Source organism: Gasterosteus aculeatus, chromosome 1 (assembly GCF_964276395.1).
Source record: "Gasterosteus aculeatus chromosome 1, fGasAcu3.hap1.1, whole genome shotgun sequence".
Classification (NCBI taxonomy): domain Eukaryota; kingdom Metazoa; phylum Chordata; class Actinopteri; order Perciformes; family Gasterosteidae; genus Gasterosteus; species Gasterosteus aculeatus.
The window spans coordinates 3,642,433-3,661,157 of NC_135688.1; the positions used below are offsets into that span (position 1 = coordinate 3,642,433).

General features: G+C 47.4%; 2 protein-coding genes across 3 annotated transcripts; one reads left to right on the forward strand and one right to left on the reverse strand.

Annotated features, from left to right (window-relative positions):
* Nucleotides 1-639: 639 nt before the first annotated feature.
* On the reverse strand, nucleotides 640-13,685 carry blmh (bleomycin hydrolase). The gene is made up of 12 exons (XM_040183074.2): nucleotides 13,479-13,685; nucleotides 11,533-11,730; nucleotides 10,754-10,863; nucleotides 10,440-10,581; nucleotides 10,262-10,350; nucleotides 10,076-10,168; nucleotides 4,595-4,750; nucleotides 4,346-4,504; nucleotides 4,188-4,255; nucleotides 3,756-3,873; nucleotides 3,582-3,648; nucleotides 640-951 (listed from the first exon to the last, which is right to left on the reverse strand). Exons 1-12 carry the CDS (start codon nucleotides 13,486-13,488, stop codon nucleotides 803-805), a joined length of 1,359 nt encoding a protein of 452 aa, XP_040039008.1. The 5' UTR covers nucleotides 13,489-13,685; the 3' UTR covers nucleotides 640-802.
* Nucleotides 13,686-14,716: 1,031 nt separating this feature from the next.
* LOC120823025 (uncharacterized) lies at nucleotides 14,717-18,666 on the forward strand. 2 transcript variants are annotated; one of them, XR_005712773.2, is made up of 6 exons: nucleotides 14,717-15,017; nucleotides 15,325-15,651; nucleotides 15,740-15,961; nucleotides 16,059-16,087; nucleotides 16,169-16,390; nucleotides 17,032-18,666. XR_005712773.2 is itself a non-coding variant. In XM_078107973.1 (5 exons), exons 1-5 carry the CDS (start codon nucleotides 14,957-14,959, stop codon nucleotides 16,265-16,267), a joined length of 738 nt encoding a protein of 245 aa, XP_077964099.1. In that variant the 5' UTR covers nucleotides 14,717-14,956; the 3' UTR covers nucleotides 16,268-16,449. The 2 variants fall into 2 exon arrangements, 1 of the variants encoding a protein (XP_077964099.1); XM_078107973.1 differs by lacking the exon at nucleotides 17,032-18,666 and having other exon boundaries at nucleotides 16,169-16,449.
* Nucleotides 18,667-18,725: the final 59 nt, after the last annotated feature.

Sequence of the window (18,725 nt, forward strand, 5' to 3'; positions counted from 1 at the left end):
AAAAACCGTGTTTCATTTATAAAACTAAATTTTTCGACCTAAAATATTTTGACGTTGTTTTTAAACATGTTTAAATATATTTTTTGACTTTTTTTCAGCTTTTACAGTTTTTTTGATCTAACATAACTTGACTTTTTAAAAAACATTTTTGTAACTTTTTATTTCCATTAAATATTTTGACAACATATTTGGACTAGTTTTTCCAAATACGTTTTGACTTTTTTCCCCATGAGATTTTTAAACTATTTTTAAAATCATTTTTTAACTCTTTTCATAAAATTCTTCATCTTTAACATTTTTTTTTAAGCTAACATTTACTTTTTTTCTTTCTTCACTTCCATTCCATTTTTCCATACAACACATTTTTTTAAAAAACATTTTTGTCGACATTTTTCAATTTTGACTTTTTTTCAATTCAATTTGACAACATATTTTCTTTGTCGTTTGTCTTTGTCGTTTGACTTTCTCTTTTTTTAACACAACTGATTTGAACTTTTTTTGAAAACATTTAGCTTCTTTTAACTTTTTTTTGAAGACATTCTTCAATCTGACATACTACACAGGAGTAAGAGTGGATTCACCTTGGTAAAACGATTCCACTGTCTGGACGAAATAAAGGCAGACAAAAGACACAGGCAGTCCAGTAAAAAAGAAAACAAAATCTTTATTTGTTATCTAGAAGATCAGGCTGTTTTGGAAGGAGGTGTGGGGGGGGGGAAGTATTGGGAGAGGTAAAAGCAGCCGATGAATAGGGCGGAGTCAAATAGACCAGAGGTTGGGGCTAAAACCTGGAACTCTGTAGTTATGCCAGGGCTCCCATGGGATCCCAGGCAGGAAGTACAACGGGCTCCTTTTGCATCACTTCCAGGACCTCAGCTGAGAGGTACTTCTTGTCTACCACCACCTCGTAAACGTATTCAGAGAACCAATCGTCCGTCATGATGAGGTAACCTGGGGAGAAAGACAGGGGAAAAAACTGTCAGTTGAATCAGTTCATGCTGCTCGGTTTCCAATCTTTTCATGACTGAAATAGGAACGATGATTGGAAATAGACATATGAGAGTAACTACAGACAAACAAGTAAAAGTTCCTGAGTAGAGAATTGAAGGAACGTCTCCGGCTCTAGGTACATGCTGACCCCTCCGTCCCCCTCCGTCTCCCCTTGGCTCCAAATGCAAAGATTTTGATTTGTTTGATAGTTTTTGCTGCTTTACACACCCACCCGCCCACACAGCACTACTGTTACATCGGGCAGACGGGTGGAGCACCCTCCCTGTTCACGCTTCCTCACCCGACACCCAAATGTTACCGTCCCCTCTTGGCCGGACTTAAGAGAAAAAAAGAGATGTGTGTGTGTGTTCGTGAAACGTATGTTATAAGCAAGAAAACACAGAAAAATGCATGCGTGCATTAAACACTTCTGCTATCACCTCTGCACGACCTCCCTGATAAAACTAAACAATGTCTGCTTCCGTCTCCCTCAGCATCTGTGTGTGTGTGCTTGTGTGCGTGCAGCCAAACAAGGTCAACGCGGACAAATCTGGGTGGTTATGAAGCCAACCTTGAACTCAAGCTGACATGTTGGGATACCTTGAAGCCTTTTTTTTTTTCAGAGGGGGATGTACCCCCAGTCTGAAATGATTAACTTAAGTGAAAGATGTCTCGACTTTGTTAACAAAAGACTTTGAACCACAGCCGCTCAGATTCAGTCCACGCCAGTCCAAGCCGGATGAGAACTGGATTCCAGGGCTTACAGTGAATTCAAATAAGCGACTTATCCCGCTCTTATTTCCCTCCTCCTTGTGTGTTCAGGGTTTGAGCAAATGGGGGCATCCCTCCTACCGCCGAGGCCGAACCTATCGCAGACGCCAGGGCGACCGCGAGGACGGGCCGCGGCTCAAAACAATGCGTCGGGGGTGGCGTGCCTGTTGTGTATGCGTGTTCTTCCAAGTACGCAAATCTTCGATGGCACGTTGCCTGGTTCTCACTGTGGTATCCGAGTGTGTGTGTGTGTGTGTGTGTGTTGTTGATGTGAGCTTCCTGGAACCCGCGTGTTGGGTGGCATGGCGCGGCGTGTTTGTGTGTGTGTGTGTCTGTGAATGTCGGGTGTCCTTATTTGTTTTTAGGGATAGGCTGAGTGTCATGTCTCCGAACAGATGGATGTGCTGTGAGCTAGAAAAAATGGGGAGGAGCCACCTTGCTTTCCAATTCGAGCCGCAATCCCGTCCTATAACAACACGACTCTCGGATGAATTTAGTCAAAAGAAGGGAAATTAACAATAACAAATCTGTTTGAAAAGACAGCCGGGTCATAAGTATCTTATAGGAGAACAGCGGTGGTACGGATTAGATTAGTCGTCCTTCTTCCTCGCCTTCCCCCTCTCCTGTTTTCAAACGGATTCACTAGTTCTTTCCCCTCGCATGTCCCTTTTCCGTCCTCCACTTGTTCCTGTTTTGTCCCCCCCCGACGAAGACTTTGCCAAACAGCCGCAGCCCCCGGATTCCCCTCGTGAACTACGCGTCTCCGGCTCGTGTTCTCAAGAGACAGCCTCTGTTTATGGAATAAGATACACGTGAAATACATTTGATTTGACCGAGGGGTTTTTCACATGTTTTCCCAACAGTCACTTTAGTTTGTGGGTTCAAGCAAATATTGTGAGGAGTGTGTGTTGGTGTGTGTGTGTGTGTGTATTGCCCCACGATGTGTGACCGACCTGAAATGCTCCCCTAAAATTTGCCGTGGAATGTGGAGCCCAGAGATGGTGAGGAGAGAAGGAGGGTCGGAGGACGATGAGGAACGCAGAGGAAAGGATCGGGGGAATAACGGAGGGTGAAGTGTGGACCACCTGCTGTGGGCAGGGGCCCAAACCAGCCGCACCACCCCGTGCGTCTAAATGACTTACTGCTAGCCAGCCAGGCACGGACTGAGTTTGTTTAATTCATTTTTAATGTGTGCTTTTTAAAAAAAAAACATTAGCCGACCACTGAAAGAAAAAATGTTGGTTCAAAAGTTACCGGTTAAAAAAAAAAATGTTTTGCAACAGCAAATCTTCTGTCAGTGTTGCGTCGCCGCCTGGTCACACAGCACGTAGCTCCTCAGGCGGCCCGGTGAGCGCTCGCAATGTCACCAAGACGCCATCAGCACATTAGGAGCAAATATCTTGCAAAGGAATTTCACTGTGCTGCTTTCTAACCTTCACGGATTAGCTCATTCTGAGACAACGTTTATGCAACCTGACCGGGGAGCACTGAGCTCACAGGACGCAGTAAGGGCCGGTGTGTGTGTGTGTGTGTGTGTGTGTCTATGAAACAGGACACAGCCAATTACAAGTTCATAAAGCAGGGATACAGCCCTCTCAGTCTAATCCTGCTCCTAATTCAATGCACACTAACAAGAAGAGGATGATGTAGCACGAGGCCCCGAGAGAACGGTGGAGAAAGGAGGACTTTGGTGCAAAAGCACGAACAGCATTTCAGGACCAGATCCGTGTGACTCGGCACAACGGTCAGGTTGAAGCGTACTTCGCTGGAAATTCATCTCAGGTGCAACGTGAAGCGTGACAATGCGTCTCTCGGCTTGCCTTTGTTTCCACGGTCATCGCCCCAGGAGTTCTCCACCCTCCACTTCTCGAAGCCTTCCTTCCCATCCTGAGAGAGAGAGAGAGAGACGAGTGAGTGAGTGAGTGTGGAGGAAGGGGAGCGTGTGCGCGTAGACGTGCTGCACGCCTGCGTGGCTTCACTTTGTGCGAGCGTACCTTGTCCGTGACGGCAGTGAGGATCATCGCGTGGGTCATGAGAGAGTCTCCGTAGATCAGTCGCTCCGCTTTAGAGAGGTTCTTTACCGAGACTCCGAACACCAGCTCGTGGTTGAACCTGGTTGGTGGAAAGGTTCAGGAGAGCGAGAGGCAAAAAGAAAAACCCCCACTGAATATCTGATTGTTGTGGGTTGTTGGATTCCCTTGTTGCAACAAGGCATAAGCCCTAAATGTTGCCCTAAAAACTGCATTCCCCGCCATTCTAAGTCATTCTGAATCTAAAGCCACGTTAGTCACGCTAGACGCATTCCTTCTGATATCTGGGTCAAATGAGCAGATGACTAGATTCATAATCCCTGCAAATCATATTGCAGCTCATATCGTGCGACTGAGTGAATAAACAACACCTTTCCCCTGAATCATTGCACTCACACGTTCATGTCATTAATGCCCAGCTTGCCGTGAAAATGCTTCCCGACGTCACAGCCAAACCACACGGCCTGGAGAGAGAGAGAGAGAGAAAGAGCAGCCGTTTGAACCTCATCCGATCTCACACACACACACACACACACACACACACACGCACACACCTCGCCCTCCTTGATGGAGTCGGCGGCGGCCTTCTTGAGCAGCTGGATGGGCTGGTTGTTGTAGAGCGTGGTGCGGCCGGCGACCATGTTCCCGAGGAACTCCACGCTGTACAGCTTCCCGTACGGGTTCTGGGGTCGGGGGTCGTTCACGAGGCAGACCTGCGGGAGAGGGAGGGTCAGAAACAGCGGGGGTGACTTCGGCCTTGGGGAGGCTGCGTGCGCTGTGTGTGTGGGGGGGGGGTCACATACTTTGTCCTGGATGTTGTACAGAGGCTTGACGTGCTCCCGGTAGAAGTCCTGGGGGGCGAGGGGTCCCATGCGATGGAAGTTCTTGTCCTTGTCCCGGTACTCCCAGCAGATGGTGTCGGGGGGGCTGCCTAGACACACGCTGGCCACCCGGAACACCTGCACAGGGGTCACGCGGTCAACACAGAACTGCAGCCAATCCCAACCCCCCCCCCAAAATGCTTCAATTAAACGTGGAGGCTTTTCACAAACGGGTCATTAATTCATCATCAAATGGTCATTTTGTGTGTAAAGTATTTCTAACTTTAACAGTCGATCGCTGTATTAAAACACGTGTTGGTGAGGTTCAACCCATGTCTGAACTCCCCCTACATTCTCTCCTCCCTGTTTCGCCCCCCCTCCTCCCACCCCGTGTGTCTCCCTGTGGCGCTGGGGTTCAGACTGAGTTCCTGTGGGCTGAATTGGGTTGTTTGGACTCGGCCGTCTGTCAAGCTGGCGCTTCCAACCTCTGATATAGTAATCTCAGGAATTTCGCCTTTTTTCTCTCTCCTCTCCTCTCCTATCATCTCCTCTTGTTTCCTCTCCTTTCGTCTCCTCTCCTCAGAGAACCCGGCCGACGCGTTTCGTATCCAACGCCGTGCGAAGGAGCCGCTTTGCATCGTTGGTGCTGGATAACGTTGCTCGGTTTCTGTGGATGAATTTAACTCTGACTGTGGGTGTCACAAATTATATTTTTATTATTATATATATATATATATATATATATATATTATATTATTTTTGGCTCGGCCTGGAGAAATGGCCCCATGGCAGCAGTTTCCAATGCTTAGTCAACAGGTATTAAATACCCCTGCACGACCCCCCCCAACCCCCCCCCCCGCCCCCCCAACGCACGAGACTAACCCGCAGAACCTCAGGCCCCGGCTTCCACAAACAAACAATCTCGTTCGTCTTCACAGAAAAACGTAAAGTCAAAAAGTACAGACGCACAGAAAAATACACACATGCACAGAATCAACAGAGGCATCTGTTCAACGCCTCGTACCCCCCCTGCCCTCCTCCCTGCCCCCCTTTCCTCCTAATTCAACTACTTTGTTTAGACTGCCGTGTGGGGAAGACGACGTGCCACGGTGTCCGTGCCCTTGTCTGGTCTGTGTTTGCCCAGATGCCCTCGACATTGCCGTTACCCCCTTGACCCCCCCTTCCCCTTTTGAGTCTCCCCCCCAAGAACACCTTAAAACCTTCCTCCTCACTTGTTGACTTGTCCCTGAGACCCCCAGCCTTTCCCTGGCACATGCACGATTTACCGAGCTGAGCCGGGGCCTCAGCGGGATCAATATCACAACACCTGCGGCCTTAACGGCAGGTCTGTTTGTGTGAGGGATGAAACTGGGGAAGAAAAGGTGAGATAAAAAGAGATAGAAAAGAAAGGGAAACCTAATGAAAGCCACAGCAAATCCCTCACATATCGAGCCTATTGCATCGTGTTCACACGGGCTGAGAGAACTGTGAATCACTTTAATTCCACACAGACACACACACACACCAGCAGTGTAACAAACAACGCCGATCAAACTTTCAAATGGGCCAATGCGTCATTTTCAACACGGAAACTACAAATGATCTGAGACTCGGAGTCCTTCATTACGTCAACCGGCGTTGCTCATAAACTGACCCGTGTTTCGCAGCGCAGAACCAAACGGCAAACAGGTGTCGGGAACCAGCTGTTCCTGCTTCCTCTTGTTACTCGCTCTTTATAGTCAATGAGCATCGGGGCTAACGAAGCTAGTGCTAGCATTAGCACCAAGGAGGCCGAAGCACCAGGATGTAAAGGGTAAGCGGGGCGGCACAGTTCCGTCTCTCCTGGACTGGATGCTTGGTGCTCAGACACTTATTGACAGAGGCACGTTTCACAGAGGAATGTGAAAAAGGTGATCGGGCCGACGAGACGGTTTCACAATTAATTAATACTAGAATTAATTGTAAAAAAAAAGAAAAAAAGTGTCACCAGATGGGTCTCTAAAATTAAGTGTTAATTCAATGACAATAAATTAAATGGCCGTTGTGTTTTGTACCTTCTAGCATTTAAATTTGATTTAGATCCGAAATCAAATGCACATTTAATGAAACGCATTTTGGCGGGAAACGAGATGCAGCCAAATTACGTGTGGTCTAAATAACTCTAACACAACATAATTGTCTGAAGCGTGCTCTCAACCAGTTCAGACCAAATGAGTAAAATATGTGCGTCTCTGCCACTCTGATGCATAACCTGTCTAGAAGCTGGACTTGTACGTGTAAGCAAATGACACCATGCAAGCAGTTTGGATAAAAATGAGCGGAGCTTTTGATTAGACTTCCATGTTTGGTAAACGTGGAACACATGTGCTCGGTGTTGCATTCGAACAACGGCCCCTAGCGACGGCAGCATCGCTCTCCTCCAGAATCACCCCCTTCAGGGCCGAGAGCTCAGTCACACGCGCTGCTCCCCCATTCCATGACGCAATGGAGGGGCTGCGATTGTGGCGTGAGAAAAGCCATCTGCGTGTGTGCGTTGCCTACTTGTCTACGTAAGTGAGAGTGGAGGGCCAGCGATACACAGCAGGTACAGCATGAAAGGAAACGACTGACTCCTCGCCGCCCCGGTGATGGATGCGTTCTTCATTGAGACAAGCGGGCCGGACGCTCCTTAAAATGTGATAAGTGGCTTCTAGAGGAGCTTTTTGGATGAATGTGCATTGTAAACAAACAAAAAAGACCCATTTAAAATCAAGCGCACCCTGGGTACAGTAAGTGGGAGCAGAGCCGCGGACCCCGGTTGCCTGTCAGGAAAGCGTGTGTGTGTGTGCGTGTGCGTGTGTGTGCGTGGGGCCGAAGTGATGAAGACCAGCGCACAATCAGAGCCGCCGCGTAGGGAGGATGCACAGCATCACCTGCACACACGCCAAAGTAGGACCGACAACAGAAACACACAAAGAGAGCATGTGGAGGAAACACGCCTCTGCCACTCGCAAGGGTCCAAGAAAAGGAAAACCCACCACGTAAATGCACGCACACACACCTTTGAAATTGTTTATGTATTTATACACACACACACACACACATAGTTCGAAGACCTAAATGGCGCCTGGAGTGCTGTGAATCAAACCACCACCTGATGCCGCCGTAATTATCAGCGCGGCCTGATGAGATGTTTATGATGAGCTGTTTGCGACCAGATGTTTATGACGTCGTCCCTGATTTACAGAGCTAACGCGTAAGCGGTTGGGCCGCGGCAGCAGAAGAACTCGTCACGCCAGCTTACAGCCGGTGTAAATACAAAATGAGGTCATTCCAGAATAATTCCCATTTATTCATTTCACCCCGTAAAAGTGTTTCCATCCACGAGTCGAGTGAATTCGATGTCTTTTGGACATTTCATCTTCACACAAGTACACACACGTGCACTTTTGGAACTACCTGAACAGCATGTTCAGCAGATAAAGCTACAGGCTATTTCTTAGCTAAGTTAATACAGTTGTTTTCATCTCCACCAGGTGGATCATGGTATATGTGGTGTGTGTGAGTCTCTACCTCTCGTGGTTGCGTCGACTCACATACTTTAATCATCATATGACCAGTGCGCACACACTGCGCATAGATTATTTTTGTCTGATAAAAAAAGATTTTGGATTTACAGAGATGTACGTGCAAATCCTCAAGTTGAAGAACCAGGACAATTCAACCCAATATGTTCTTATTTCCTTTTGAAAATAATAGCGCAACCATTTAAACACACAGTATGTTTAGTATCACAGAACTAAAACGTGTCATAAGTGATATTTCATTCATTTGGTGCAACTGTGATGCTTCCTGCAGATGAATGTTGACACCTGTCGCATAGCAAGTGAATCATCTATTTATGTACCCGATATGTCGACTGTGACCTAATGTTCATCACAATATCTTTTAGCTCATTTTAAAATAAGGAAACGCTGAAAAACACATTTATTTCTATTAGATCTATTCAAGGTAAAAAAATTTAAAAAAGGAATTTAATTTGAGGTATTAGATTGAACTCTTTGTACGGAGGTGGGTGTTAATCTTTAGCGTGACGCTGGGCAAATGTACGTCAGACGAGACCGCCCGGCCGCCTCTACGTCAGCCGTTCTTCCTCCGCCACCGTCTCCTCCGTCACCAAGCCACGTTCCACAGAACAAACCACTTCCAGGTGGACAAACAAACACAAACACCCCGCCGTGCACTGGGAGGAGTGTTCACTGTTGCACAACATACAGTATGCGTGTGTGTGTGTGTGGGGGGGGGGGGGGGTCTTCCACAGGAGGCGTTGTGAGTTACAGGCGACAGCTTAAACAAACGACTAGTCAGCAGCACAATGCATTAAAACAGCTGACAACACAGGCTGCATCACCAGAGCTCTGTTCCGTGTGCTGCCGGCTCAATGGGAGGCTGATTGACTGGCTGCTCACAGGTTGACTGACACACACACACACACACACACGTACAATAACTGGCATTAAGTTTGTTGCGGTGCAACAGAGCTTGTTGCCCTTTCGTTTTTGCTCAGGAGTGGAATTTTCTTCTTCTCTCTGACTGACTGTTCCATAAACAAGATCGCTATCTCCTAAACTCTGTGACATCTGAGGCGGAGTGCGGGTGTTTATTGTTTTTGTAGCTGTAGTCCAGAAACGACTCACGCAGCTCACATCTGTGTGTGTGCGCGCATGTCCAGTTGTCATATCCTTCTGATGGAGCTTTTACAAACTCACAACGTGTAAATAGCTGGACGAAGCATTACTACATGACTGTTCGATGCATCTCTTCAGGCACAAACCTTGTAGTGGGCGAGGTTCGTTTAGCCCGCGGGGAGCCGCTCACACTCATTTAAAAAGGAGCAATACGTCCCCGAGAGGTTCGGGGCTGAAGGCGTGGAGACACTGGCTTTGTTTTTAGCAATCCCTTCCAACTGGCTGCAGGATGTTGCCGTTGTCGTCAGCTATTTAACGATTGAACAGCCCCCTCTTCTGGCACATTTGGAACAACGCAGGATCTGTTGTAACTCGGTACGGCAGCTCTGCCATGACTTCTGCCTGAAGCATGTTTTTCATTTCCGTGTGTAAATACAATTCTTACAGTTATGGGTGACGTTGCACTAGAAATGATTCTAGCGATTTACTATAACAGTCTATAACACAGTCACAATGTTGGCTGTTTGATTAAATTGCTGAGCTATCATTTTGTTATGTTAATTTAATATTATTCTCTCTTTTGTACAAATGCATGTGAAAAAACAAAAACACTATCGGTACCTTTTCCTAAAAAGAATAACGACTACTTGCTATGATAGAAGAGTTTCGGAAAGAAACTCGGGGAACTAAAATTTAGCTGCACGCTCCTCCAGTCGAGCCCACTGTGCGATTCCTCATCGAGCCTTTGAATACTTCCTGTGTGTGAGATACGTGCAGGTGCTTCCGTCAGTCTCACCTCCTCGATCATGCTGTCCATGGCCTCGGACAGTTCAGCTTTGGTGGCGTCGCTGGCCACCATGTTCCTCAGTCTGAGGCAGTATTCTCTCAGCTGTAACACACGGCGAGACAGACACGTCAGCGCTGGGGGGGGGGGGGGTGGGGGGCGGAGGAGGGGGAGCCAAAGGAAAAGGTGTCTGCACACCTTATGATTGAGGATGTCATTCATTCTGCGCGAGGCCTCCGAGCTGTGGGACTCTGGAAAGCACTTCTTTGGAATCACGCCGTACTTCTCTGAAGAAAAGGACACGACAAACAAAACAAAACGTTCTCGTCATCCGGCCCAATGAGAGCGGCTCAATGACGCCTGTCTGGAGACGAACCGATGAGGTTGACCAGCATGTCCCACTGTCCTCCGTCGTTGGTGGGATTGGAGAGCAGGAACTGGACCAGGCGCCCGTCCACCGGCTCCTTCCTCTGTGCCGTCTCCAGACAGGCCTGGAGGAAGTAGTAGCAGCGCTCGACCTGTGGGAAGAAGAAACGAGAGCTTCCAGTGTCGTGTTTTTACCAGCGGAACAAAAGATATGAAACCGTTCCAACTGATCTTAGTGCCAGACATCACAATGACAATTTGCAGTCGTGCTACAGTGAATCCTTAAAAGGAATGTGATAAATGACGTGTGGCTCCACATCTTACCTTGTCCCAGAAGAAAAGATAGGACTGACTGAACTCAAACTCCTCTATGTTAAATTTCTTCATAAAGGGAAGTCGCATGACGTTGAGGCACGAGAAGATCCAACATCTCCCTGTGAATGTGGAGAAGACAAAGAAAGGCAGAAATAAGTCACGAGTGTCCTGAGTTTGTTCGGAGGTATCGTCGGCTCACACTTTATGTGGTCAACCGTGTAATGGATTCCTTCCCTGAACCACAGGGCTTTGCCTGAAAGATACTCCATTGAATGGCTTCATGGTAATTGCATAACTACTATGCAGTCATTTTGTGGGCGCTAACAACGGATATAATGCCTGTAGAAACCACAGATCAATAGTCATAAGCTAACAGCACATCATTTGTTGAATAGTGCAGCAGCCTGCTAAAGATATGCTCATGTCTCAGTGCGATCCTTGTAGCAAAACAAGACTTCAGCCAGAACACAGCGGGTTTATGAGGGACCCTTAGACGCTAATGCAATCAAGAAAACAACTGCACTATTTATGAAGTATTTACGCAAAGTACAGTGCAAACACTTCTACAAAATAACTATTCACTACATCGATAAGACAGAGCGTGCATTTCCATCCTTTGTGATGGATAATTGCAGTGAAAGAGTATTTTTAAATTCTAAAAGGCAGAAATATATTCATTGACCAACGTCTGTGTCCGATGACCGAACAGCTAAAGCCACATGCAGAGGCTTTTCCTCCTCTCGTAAATGGTGCACTTGTGACTGTTGCCATTGGACAATAGGTCCTACCTGAGTTTTTCTGGTTGGTGACGGGTTTGCCCTCTGTGGGGATAGAGTGCTGGAAGATGTGCACGGTGTCCTGGACAGTCTGCCGGTGCAGACAAACCTCCAACGGGTCGATACAGGTGGACACGTTCTGGGCCAACAGGTAGCGTGGCTCGGCTCGCAGCCTCTTGAGGAAGGAGGACACCTTCTCCTGACTCAGACCTGATGAAGACAGAAGGGAAAAAAAAGAAGGTACAAATAATGAGGGCGGGAAGACGAGCAGAAATAGAACTCAAACCAGGAAGACAGTGGCAGCCGGACACGAGGAGGAATTTGCTGCTGTCCTCATCTGTGCACTTTAGGCGGACGCACTTCCTTCCTAACATCTGATTTATGAGCACTCACCTTCTCAGATGTCCGAATAATGGCTGGAAACACACTAGATCAATAGTCATATAAACTAACAGCACGGCATTTATTGAATATTGCAACTGTCTTCTGCATGACTCTCTCTCCCCACCGTCCTCATCCATGTAGATAATAGTCTATTAGGGATATTGAACACAATCATGGTCAGAGCTGATGATGAAGAATGAAGGCCAGACTAAATGGGGAGGTAATCACAGATGCTTTCTAGTAGCGCCCCTATAGGACGATAAGGGCGGATCACAGGTCGATGGTACCACCTCACCCGGCTCCACCTGGGAGACAAACACACCGGGAAGCGCCTCTAGGTGACCGGCCACTAATGTGCTCGCCGTAATTCCGTCACACAACAGTGCAGAGCAATTAAACACAGAGAGGGAGATTGCCAAGTCATGCACGCTGCCTGGAGTTTGACCCCTCTCCCCCCCTCTCTGCTGCACTCTGTTATTCCCCCGTCGACGCGAACCGCCCCAGATTACCACGGTGTCAAACTCCATTAAACGTCACGGCCGTATCAGTCGGAGAGAGTAAGCACAACCGGGCCTCAGGCGGGGAATATTTGGAGCGCAGGCCTGCACGGGGTCCTGTGTCAACATGGCAATGTTTTTCTTGTGGAGCAACAGCTGAATGTTTCTGACAGTCATGAGCAGAGAGAGAGAGAAGCGAGGGGACACGATGAGACAAATCAGTAACAGAGCCAAGAGTTACAGGTGTGTGTGTGTGTGTGAGAATATTTCAATAAGCTTCAGGAGTGAGTGAGTAATCCAACCGCTGGAGGCCTGAATGCATCACGGTGGCTTTTAGAAGTGCATGTATGATTAAAAGGTGAAGCTGGGTAGGAAGTTGCTGACAAAATCAAACAATCGGACTGTTGTGTCACTAATAAAAAAAACCCCAGCTGTTTTCATTCACACTTCCGGGACAATTCATAAGTAACGTCAGATAACAAATCCGTCTTTCGAATACCGATGTGAAGAAACACAAACCCTTTGACCAACAGTTGAGTGATGAAACGAGAACTGAGGTTACGGGACTTGAGCTCGAAACCGATCCGACCCTCGTTACACGACATGTTGCGAGCGGGGGGGGGGGGGGGGCAATGCGGGAGAAACTATACGACTGTATAAAGAATCACCCCCAAAGAAAAAAAACAACTTAGAGGGAATTGTTATCGTTAAAAAAAAATCACTTTTATTGACAGCTTCTGGCTTTTCCGATTCCATCCTCGAATGGCTAGCTACACGCAGCTAGCACGCCCTGCTCCTCGAGCTGCCCCCCCTCCGGCTGTAATAACCCCCCCGCGGGGTGCCGGCGTGTGCACGGTGCGAGTCTCCGGCTCCGACCGCGGACACCGCGCGCGAGCAACCCAACACGAGCGGCTAAACGACGGCTAAAGCCACGCTAGCGGGCGGGCGGGCGTGCTAACGAATGCTAACGTAGCCTGTTAGCTCGCTCAGCTGTCATCTTTCTCCGGGCTCGCTGTCAACGGCGCGGCGAGCTCAGCCTCCGGGCACCGGACCGGGAGGAAGAAGCACTCGACGTACCGGTTTCCATGTTTCCCGCGGAGGTTGGGGAGCGTTGTCTGTTTTCCTGGAAAGTCACCGGCTTCTTTGTTTATCTCGTTCACCGACGGACAGCCAGTGTGATCACAGGGTGCGCTCGTTTGTGCGCGGCTCGGCGCACACGCGGGGCCGGCGGTGTCTTCGACGTGGCGGCTGGGCGGGGTTTACGCGACGGAGCGACATGCTGCACCGCGACAGATGACAATTTAATGTAGTGAATATCGGGATTCAAGGGGGTTGGAGACATTTAGCGTACACTTTTAATGCAGAATTTCGCATAAAGCATGGAACACTTACATCCAGTTTATATTTTAAATCCCGAGAATCATTTTTTGGTTTTCAGCATAGTCAAAGACATTCATCATAATGTAAAGCACCTTGCTCCAACCCCATGACCCATTTCAGTAGCAATTAAATATAAAGTTTTTTTAATTATTAAGCCTCCTCAAATATATTTTTCCTAATGAATTATGGCCGAAACTGAACTAATGATATCTTATCATCAAATTGATGCTTTATATCATAAAAACAACTTTCGTGCTGTTATACATGAGCTTTATTTTATTCATCAAGAAGGCACAGATGTTCTTCTTGGTTGTGCCCTTTAATACACGTTCATTCCAACGTGTCACGTGAGCGGTAGGGCACAGAGGAATTTTAAACAAGCATCCCCAAAGTCAGACGTGATATAACAATTACGTATTACACGTCCGGTTGTTTACAAAATAAAATAACACTGAGTTCCGTCTGCATTAAGCACTTGAGGGGTGTTCTCTTAATAACGTGTACAAATGCGAGGAATAATGAAAACACCCCAAACCTGTTGAAAAACAGGTCATTTAAAATGGTTCGTTTGTCTTTGAAAGTGATAAACAACTTTCATTTTGAAAGTTTAACTCGCTGTTGTTTTGAATAGTCCTGTCGAGGCCATGACGTGTTGATGATTTAACATGCAGCTGCTGTTGCATTTAAACCAACACACAAAGCAAAAACTTTGTTAACTTGAAGTGCCGTCATCAGGGTGGCTCTACACGATCAATCCCTCTGATAAGCCTTTTTTTAAAGTGCATTTACAAAAGAAATGGTTTAGTTATGATAATGCTCAGTTTTCTTTTGCAAAATTGCTTTACCTCGTGGCCTCTTTCCTGATGAAAGTGGTATACTGCCAATCATAAGGTCATTGATTTCCTCTATTTTTGCATGAGCCTGTGTGTGGGCTTGTGTCTGTGTTTGTGTGTGCGTGGAAGGTGGAAGTTGTTCCGTGCGTCACTCCCTTCCTTCACTTGTCTCTGTAACAAAGCAGGAGCCGCAGCCCAACGGAAAGACTCTCACATCACTGGGCAGGAAAAGAGAAACAAGGACGAGCAGTTTTCTCATCCAACGCATGCATACTAAGACGAAACAGCCTCTGGAAACAAGCAACGACTCGATCTGTTCAGAGGAGGTAAAACCGGCTTGTGATGTCAGACACGTGTTCCCGTCTCCTCGGAGCCATCGGCTGCCTCTGCCTTCTTCATCCCGGTTAGTGCACGTCTCATTCACATTCTCAGATACAAAATTCTGAACATCATGATGCATTTATGGACGGCACGGTGGTGTGGTGGTTAGCACTAACTAGCACTCTTAGTTATCTGGTGGTTCTGATCAGAAAACAGTTGCACCAAAATTAGACAATTGAGACATCTTTTGTGTGTTGTTTTTATTCATTTGGATGAGTGAATAATTATCTTCATTTTCAATGGATCATCAAAACTCTGCACCTCAAAGCAGCGGCAGTCTCTTTTTGCACCATAAAGGAGCCATATATACTTCCATTTTCTTCCCGCAGATCTCTGGGCAGAAGAATGCACCCAGGGTGTTCTGGCAGAACGCGAGACCGTCTTCGTCCCAGCGGGAAACAGTCTGTCTCTGTCCTGTGTGGTCCAGCACTGTGGGGGCGCCTGGACGGGAAACTGGACGAAGAGGGATTCAATGGCCGACAACTTAACCGCGAGGCATCATCTGACCAATGTGTCGCTCTCTGACACTCAAACTCGGCTGACTTTGAATTTTCTGAGTGTCGGCCTCTTAGACCAAGGTGCCTACGGGTGCAGCGTTAAATGGGCTCGAGGTGACACGGAGGAAGGAAACACGAAGTATGTTAACGTTACTGCAGGTAGCTACATCGTCTAGATACTTACGACCATTCTTTTACAACACGATACTTATTTGGAAAGATGAAATTGCCTTATTTCCTCCTCCAGCCGTCCCTTCTACGAGGAGCGCCCTGCACAGGGTTTTGGTCTGTGCCGGCGTTTGTCTTTGTCTTCCCATCATCCTGTGTTTGGTTCGTGGTCTGAGTTCAGAGGTCAAGCCCCAGCCGCTTCCCAGGACTCTTTCCATTTACAGAGAGCAACAGCAGCCGGCTCCACGGCCCCCACCTCGATGCCCCGTACCTCAGAAGCCTAGCACTCGCTCTGACAAAGGTATCTCACTTTTTGCCTGTAACAGTGATACCAAAGGGACCGTAGCATTTGTCAAAACTGCTGTATTTACTGTCTTTTCTTATTTTGCATGTCACAGCCGTCCCCGAGTCCATCCAGAAGAAGGAGGTGGGTGAACAACCCGTTTCAAAAAAAGTGCTCCTTGTTTGCTTCGCCTTCAGGACGTTTCTGCAACTTTCAATGTTGCAGGTGGTGTATGGGAACATTTCCCAGCATGCACTGGGTCAACCGGGAGCGTCCGGAGAGCCCGAACCGACCGCCGCCTACTCCTCCCTTATAGTCTCCTGACCATTTGAAGCATTGTGCTTGATTCTGAACTCCCTTGGGAGACGTCGACTTTTGGAATCTCTCGGAGTTCTTCACATGCAGGACTGCCTCTCTGAGACATTCTGATGAATTTGTCCCTATCAGGTGATGGTTACTTGCACAATGTGGAAAGTGAATAAAGAAGAGGACAAATTGAGATCAAATTTTGTCTCGCCGTGTCTGTGGACTGTGTTCAGGACTGTTTGTTGAGGGGAGGCGGCATAATAGACAGCAGTTAATGATTAGATACTGCGGCATGCACAGAGAGGAAAGATTCCTCTATATGGCATAATGTCACTGATATGAACACTTTATAGTCTCCATCGAGGTGTCTATGTGTATAACATTTTAAAGTTACCAGATCCACAAGCAGATCCACAAGCTCATAACCCATTTCAGGAGCAATTAAAACTAACGTTTTTTGACTAATTTTTAAGCCTCCACAAATATATTTTTCCTAACAAATTATTAAAAAACACTTTCACACATGAGCTAGCTTTTTTTTTTGGTCGCGCAAAAGCTAACCTGTTACTTTGAGTGCGCAGTGATACAGAACGCTCGGGTCAATGTGAACAGCAACTGTACATTATCGCTCAATAATGTAACCCTTGTGATTCACTCTCAACCAATCAGAACACTGGATTTCATCTACCCGTATTATAATCATCAACAAGGCACAGATGTTCTTAATTCCTTGGCTATGCTCTTTAATACTGTTATGTATCTGTTTTCCCAATTATCTGAAGGAGGCAAGAGTTAACCCACTTCTGAAGAAACCCACCCTCAACCCATCTGAAGAACACAACTATCTCCACCGTAACAACCACCATGACTCCCACCAGCCAGGCTTCAAGGGAGGCCATTCGACAGAGACTGCTCTCCTTGCTGTCTCAGAGCAACTCCACACTGCTAGAGCTGCCTCTCTCTCCTACGTCCTCATCCTTCTGGACCTCTCCGCTGCATTTGACACAGTCAACCACCAGATCCTTATTTCCTCCCCTCAGGAACTTGGTGTCTCAGGCTCTGCTCTCTCCCTTCTCTCGTCCTACCTCGACGGCCGCACCTACCGGGTAACCTGGAGAGGATCTGTGTCGGAACCTTGTCCTCCTACTACTGGAGTTCCTCACGGTTCCGTCCTGGGTCCTCTCCTCTTCTCGCTCTACACAAACTCTCTCGGAGCTGTCATTCGCTCGCATGGCTTCTCCTACCACAGCTATGCCGATGACACTCAACTAATTCTCTCCTTCCCCCCCTCGGACACCCAGGTGGCAGCACGGATCTCTGCCTGTCTGACTGACATCTCTCAGTGGATGTCCACTCACCATCTGAAAATCAACCCCGATAAGACTGAAGTACTTATCTTTCCGAGTAAAGATTCTCTGACCCACGACTTGACGGTCAACTTTGGCACTTTGACCGCTAGGAACCTCGGCATCACACTCGGCAGCCAACTCTCCCTGACTCCCAACATTACTGCGACAACGCGATCCTGTAGATACACGCTCTACAACATCAGGAGAATACGTCCCCTTCTCACTAAGAAGGCAGCGCAGGTACTGATTTTGGCTCTTGTCATCTCACGCCTGGACTACTGCAACTCTCTCCTGCAGGTCTCCCTGCTACCGCCATTCCACCTCTGCAGCTCATTCAGAATGCAGCAGCTCGACTGGTCTTTAACCTTCCGAAATTCTCCTCCACTCTCTTCACTGGTTACCGGTGGCTGCCCCCATGGATCGGGTCCAGCTTACATCCAGGACATGGTCAAACTCTACATCCTGACCCGCACTCTCTGCTCTGCATCTGCTAAACTGCTCGTCCCTCCCTCACTGAGAGCAAAACACTCGACTAGATCTCAACTCTTTGTTGTCCTTGCTCCTAAAGGGTGGAACGAGCTCTCTGAAGACATCAGGACCGCAGAGAGCCTTCACATCTTCCGCCGCAACCTAAAGACACACCTCTTCAGACTCTACCTCGACTAAAGACTAACAAATTGTAGCACTTAAATTGTACTTGGAACGTCACTCATCTATAGCAAATTGTAAATTGGCTTATTTGATGAAATTGCACTTTCTTGTTTCTTGTCCTTCTGAGTTTGTACCCTTGTGGTTGAATGCACTTATTGTAAGTCGCTTGTAAGTTAAATGACATGTAATACACGTTTATTTTAACGTGTCACGTGAGCGGTAGGGCACAGATCAATTTTAAACGAGCATCCCCAAAGCCAGACGTGACATAATAATTACTATTTACACGTCCAGTTATTGTTTACGAAATAAAATAACACTGAGTTCCGTCTGCGTCCCCTCACCTGAGGGGTGTTGTCTTAATAACGTGTACAAATGCGAGGAATAATTAAAACACCCAATACCTGTTGAAAAAAATGTAATTTAAAATGTTTCCTTTGTCATTGAAAGTGATAAACAACTTTCATTTTGAAAGT

Excerpts from the sequence above, each read along its gene's own strand:
- blmh (XM_040183074.2), bottom strand. Across the intron at positions 10,582-10,753 it reads ATCTTTTCTTCTGGGACAAG|GTCGAGCGCTGCTACTACTT; the intron begins GTAAGATGTGGA and ends TTCTTCCCACAG. Across the intron at positions 952-3,581 it reads CGATGACCGTGGAAACAAAG|GTTACCTCATCATGACGGAC; the intron begins GCAAGCCGAGAG and ends CTTTCTCCCCAG.
- LOC120823025 (XM_078107973.1), top strand. The coding sequence starts at position 14,957 with ATGTCAGACACGTGTTCCCGTCTCCTCGGAGCCATCGGCTGCCTCTGC. Across the intron at positions 15,018-15,324 it reads CCTCTGCCTTCTTCATCCCG|ATCTCTGGGCAGAAGAATGC; the intron begins GTTAGTGCACGT and ends TTCTTCCCGCAG. Across the intron at positions 15,962-16,058 it reads TAGCACTCGCTCTGACAAAG|CCGTCCCCGAGTCCATCCAG; the intron begins GTATCTCACTTT and ends TGCATGTCACAG.